The sequence below is a fragment of the Vipera ursinii genome (genome assembly GCF_947247035.1).
Source record: "Vipera ursinii genome assembly, chromosome: Z".
Lineage (NCBI taxonomy): Eukaryota > Metazoa > Chordata > Lepidosauria > Squamata > Viperidae > Vipera > Vipera ursinii.
In genome coordinates, this window is record NC_139517.1 from 119,727,980 (window position 1) to 119,733,805 (window position 5,826).

General features: G+C 45.4%; 1 protein-coding gene across 1 annotated transcript; it reads right to left on the reverse strand.

Annotated features, from left to right (window-relative positions):
* Nucleotides 1–1,295: 1,295 nt before the first annotated feature.
* Nucleotides 1,296–3,047, reverse strand: LOC310650217 (putative deoxyribonuclease TATDN2; the record flags this gene model as incomplete). Its single annotated transcript, XM_083379049.1, has 1 exon — nt 1,296–3,047. The coding sequence occupies one exon, from the start codon at nt 3,045–3,047 to the stop codon at nt 1,296–1,298; it is 1,752 nt and encodes a 583-aa protein (XP_083235175.1).
* Between the last annotated feature and the right edge of the window lie 2,779 nt (nt 3,048–5,826).

Sequence of the window (5,826 nt, forward strand, 5' to 3'; positions counted from 1 at the left end):
TTCCTTTTGGTGATTGACCTGAACATTTTTTGTAGATTTTGTTTTAGATTCTTTCCATTTTCTAAAAATATATATATGAAAAGATTGAATGATTGTTTGAACCATAATCCTTATTTCTGTGAATAAGAACTGTCTACATAAGCTTGGAGACATTATTGAAAAATTAAAAATGGGAGGTGATAATAAGTTGTTCAAAGTCAAAATAATATATAAAATTATAGAAGCATATAATCACTTATCTAATGAATTCTCCGAAAAGATTAAAATTACAAAATCCAAATGCAAATTAAAACTCAATCAGTTTTTCATGAATAACCTTGACATCCTATTTTATTCTTTTAACTTTGCTTCATTATTCTGCATGTATGTCGGTATTTTTCATTTCAGCAGAATGAAGCTAGGGAACATCTGTGGCATTTACTATCAGTGTTTGTAAACAATATTTGTGTATCTTACAATATTTCTGTTTAAAAAATAATTCATCATTTATTTCTATCTTTGAAAAGAGCAAATGGGTTAACATGCTGAAAAAAGCCAATTAGAAAAGGACAGACACTTCATTACTTCTTTAAGGCTATTTCTACAAACATGTTACATGAATGGGTAATGTTTTTACTGCAGCAGTTAAGTGGTTTGCCGCTCAGAAGAAATACTTAGATTTAGGTATGTTTCTGTTTTCTTTCTTGAAAAATTAAAACATTGACAAGGATCAGCAACTAAACATAAAGCTATCAGAAATGAAATTAACACCGAGGCACCTTAAACAGCAGGAACAAATAACAGAATTGGTGCAATTAATAAAAGCTATGAAAAGGGACGTGGTGGCTCAGTGGGTTAGGACGCTGAGCTTGTCGATCAGAAGATCAGCAGTTTGGCGGGTCGAATCCCGAGTGCTGCGTAACAGAGTGAGCGCCTGTTACTCATCCCAGCTTCTGCCAACCTAGCAGTTCGAAAGCACATAAAAATGCAAGTAGAAAAATAGGGACCACTACGGTGGGAAGGTAACAGCTTTTCGTGCGCCTTTGGTGTCTAGTCATGCCGGCCACATGACCACAGAGACGTCCTCAGACAAGTGCTGGCTCTTCGGCTTTGAAACGGAGATGAGCACCGGCCCCTAGAGTTGGAAACGACTAGCACGCATGTGCGGGGGAACCTTTACCTTTACCTATGAATGGGTATTCAGTATTAGTGTAGAAGCCCAAATTTATAATTACATTACAAGATAAATTTAAAGGAATCCAGTCATTTTACAAAAGAGTTTCCTGTTTAGTTCTTCCCCCTTTCTTTTGATGTGCTTACAAGTCATATATTTTGTTGGCGTTTTGCCTTAGAACAGCTAACATGGCAGGTAATGACATTTCTTTCAGGCAGGCAATCTCTTTCACTGTGTGCAGTGCTACCCCTGGATGTGAGAACTGGCTTACATGTTTTGGCACCTGTCGAGGAAGGAAATAAGGTGCATCTATTTCTACCACTATTCTGTTTAATGGGATTTTTCGAACAGAATCTCTAACCTCATTTGCTGATGGGTAAGACAGCAAAGCTGTGAATCCAACAGTTAGATTTGGAAAGTAGTCTAAAAGTGGTTCAATGACATTATAGCGGCTAGTGAAACAATGTCTGTGTATTTTGTAATGTTTGGGTACATATTTTTTCATGATTTCTAACAGATCACCATCAGCGTCTCTGCAGTGAATGATCAATGGTTTCCTTAAGGAAACATCTAGATTCAGTTGCCTCTCAAAAACCTCATGCTGCTTTGGAATTTCTGTATGACATTTATAAGAGCAATCCAGTCCTATTTCACCAAAAGCAATAGACTTGGGGTGTCTCATTGCCTGCATGAGATTTCTTTCATGAAGATCTGTGTAATAACAAGCAAAGTGGGGGTGGCAGCCAAATGCTCCCCAAACCATATCTTCCTTTAATAAATCTTCCCATAAGTTGTTTTTTAAAGTACGAGGATCACAAAAGTCAGTTATGCAGCCCTGAAATTCTTTAGGAAAGGTGCTGCTGTATCTTTTCCTAAATTCAGAAAAAGTTCCTCTGAAAGATGTTTTTGAATATAGCATGTCCAAATGGCAGTGTGTGTCAATAAAGCCGCCTTCTAAATATTTGGGCAAGCTCGTAGGCAAATCTTGGTCTACACAATTATTAGTGAAAGAATCTGACTTACATGATGAAGAAAAGATGGGAACATATGTTCCTCTTTCCATATTCTGAGGCCACACTCTCTCTTGCACACAATCCACTGAAGCTTTTTTATCCTTTGCTGCATTTATTGTTCTTTCTAAAGAAATGTCATAGAGATTATTGGAATATGAAATGTTTTCAGGGGATCTTGTAAAATAATGTGTTGGCTTTGGATTGCTTGTCCGGTATTTTGTACAATCATTCATTTTCTGGCTGTAGAAATGAGGAGGATACATTACAAATTCTGTTGTTGATGCTGATATTTCCATCATTTCTGAAAGTCTGCGATTAGGGATGGAATCTTCTTGTGAAAAGGCAACCAGTGGTTCTCCATCTTCCATGTTTGTTTGTTTTTTTGTGCCAGCACTGAAGCCTTTTACAAGAGGTTTCTGATTGTTGCTATTCTGCTTGGTCTCTTCACTTTCATATTTTGAATCTTCAGAGACCAATCTCCAATGGTTTTCTGATATTGTTTTTTTACTTTGGCTATTCCAGTCAGACATTTTACCTAACTGTTTAGGAGAGACTTGACTATTTTTTTTTTGCTCTCCAATTTCTGAAAAGATGAACTTGCTTTTAAATCTGTGTTTTGACTGGTAATTTTCTTTCCAAAACATTTTATTCTGAACATCCGTTTTCTCTTTTACTGGAACCTGTGAGTCATTTGATCCCTGATAAAGTTCATTTTCAAAACTTGATCCTGTATGAACATATTTGGAAGTAGTCATTGGCTTGGAAAGTTCTCTTATGCTATACTTAAGCTTTCTTTTCTGCTTCAGTCGCTGGCTTCTTAATCTTGGAAATCTGCTGAGTTTCCAATTCATGTTCAGGTCTTGATAGTCTATAACAGACATGTCAAACACAAGGCCCGGGGGCCGGATCCGGCCCACGAAGTGGTTTCATGTGGCCCGCGAAGCCATCCTGGAAACAGTGAGGGAACGGCCCCCACTGCCTTGGCCCTGGCCCAGAGACCCTCCTTCTGCCAGAGACCCTCAGATCTGTCCCACTCCTGCCCAGACCCCCATAGGCACCCTCGATGCGAACATGTAGAGCTGGCCACGCCCACCCAGTAGGCCATTCACACTCTATCCACACCCACCCAGTAGGCCATACGCACTCTAGCCACGCCCACCCGGCCCCCTGAGGGCAACCGCAATGCTGATGCGGCCCTCAATGAAATTGAGTTTGACACCCCTGGTCTATAACTTTGGTTTGGAATCTTCTTTAACGCCATCACCAGAACTTTTATTAGTTTTATTAGAAACAGCTTTCTCATAGTTGGGAGCCTGTTGAATATTTTTTTTATCCTTTGGTCTGGATACTTTTGCTCCTGAACTTGACATAACGGATTCATGTCTTGAATTGCCACCTGGCCAACTTGGCTCTTTATTGTCTTGCTTGACAGAAATAGTAGGTTCCTTTGGTGTAGTTTTCAAACAGTGCGAATTGTTTCCAATTTCTTGCCTTCTACTTTTTGAGACTACTGAAAATCCCCCCAGGTTGTTAAGTGCTTCCTCTTTTCCAGACGAGCTTTCTTTATGAATTTCATTTATAGATGAAGCCTTTCTTCTGCTTTGCAATTGTCCCCCCGAATACTCAACAGAGCTTTCTGAGAGCTCTGAGATCCCTCATCCTGATCTTGGCCTTTTATTCTTTTTCTGGACACATTCAGCAGACGTTTCTTTTAGGGCACTTTTTCTTTCAGGGAAAAGGGGTGGTGTTTGTCCCTGTATCTTCTCTATCATCTTCTTTCTTAATCTTCAGTTTCTCAGATTCCCGGGAGGAAAATGCCATGTTTGTCACAGACTTTATCAGAAGTAGGGTGGGGTGGAGTGGGGGGCTTTATAAGAAAGCTTTTGCTGGGGGCAAGAGGGTCTTGGCCTTCCTTAGCCATACTGCTAATGGCATCATCTTAGTTCAAGTTCATCAGAAGAACAATCGCCGGCAGCGAATGAAGTTCGGGAAAGCTACTCGCGCGGAGCTGCTGAGGAGAATTTCCTGAAAGCAGCCGCCCTTCTGCCACCGGGACTCGCGGGAGAAGGCTGGAAGCGTTTCGGGAGGCTTGCAGAATTTCGCAGGGGACTTACAGCGAAGCTGTCTGTTATGTATGCAGGCATCTGCATAGCAACAGCCCTCAGGGGGCGTTGGCCTGGACAGTCTCGGTGGGAAACCTTGGGCCAACCCCATTGGCTGTTAGCTTACCTGGCCAGGTATATAAGGAGGCCAGGTAGCCCTCATTCCTCAGTTCACTTCCCCTTCCAATAAAGAGCTGAACTCACACACCGGCTGGCGTCTCTCTTGCGTCGGACCCACTACACAATAGTGGCGACGAAGGTGGGATTGCTGCCGACCAAGAGCTGAAGTCACTGGGGAAACGCTCCGCGAGCTGAAGGGAAAGGCATTTTTCCTTCTTCCCCCCACGACCGCCAGCCGAACCGGCAACGCCAAGCGCCACATCCACGACCAACTGCTGCCATGGCTAGAGCCGGACAACCCCACGAATTCGAGACCCGCCGCCCTGAAACCTGGACCCGTTACCTGGCTCACGTTGAACTGTACATGCGGTTCAATCAGATATCGGAGGACGGTGCAAAGGCGGCCGCCCTGCTCTGCCTTGGGGGACCAGCGCTGCTGGAAGTCGCCGTGAACCTGTTCCCCCAGGAGGCCATCAACACCATCGCGTACCGAGACCTCGTGGCCAGGCTCAACGCACATTTCAGGCCCCGGCACTCCAAGGTGGCCGCACGGTCACAATTCGAGAAAAGGGACCAGTGCCCCGATGAGACCGGCGCCGACTTCCTCGCCGCCCTACGGGAAGCTGCCGTCACTTGCAGGTTCACAAATTTGGAGGAGCGACTACGGGACCGGCTGATTTGCGGCCTACGCGACAGGCGGTTGCAGGAGCGCCTGTTCGAAAGAGAGGAGGTCTCTCTCCAGGAAGCCGAGGACGCCATCCTAGCCCACGAAGCGGCCTGCGGGGCCGTCCAAGCCTGCCAGGGAACCCGGCCCGGCAACCAGGCAACCAGCGTCCACCGGCAAGGGGCCACAGAGGAGGACGACCTGAGCATCGACCTCCTCCAGCGGAAGTCGACCCCCGACCAGCGAGCCAGACGCCCAGACAGGCCCAGGCCTCCCAGCAACACTGCCGTTCCCCAGAGGTGCGCAGGGTGTGGTGGGAACCACATGCGCAGCCTCTGCAAGTTCCAGTCCGCCACGTGCCGGGCCTGCAAGAAAACAGGCCACATAGCTGCCGTCTGCTGTAGCCGCCGCCCCCGAGAGGAGATCCACGAGCTGCAGCCGGAAGAACCGCCGTTCGAAGGTACTGGGGCCCCCCCCAAAACAAAAATTGGCAATGTCGAGAGCCGGCTGGCCATTAACCATATGGGTAGCCGCCGGCTGCTCAACCCCAAAATTAGATTAACAATCCATTTGCAAGGTGTCCCTTGCAGCATGGAGCTTGACTCCGGATCAGCGGTCTCGATTATTTCGGACGAGACCCTTAACCACATAATTAGCCGGAGCAAGCAACGGATTAAATTACGGCCTACTAAATTAACCCTGACTGATTTTCAGAATTCATCGGTCAAGGTGAAGGGGGAGGCCACCATTTCAGTGGGGTTTAAGGGTCACGAA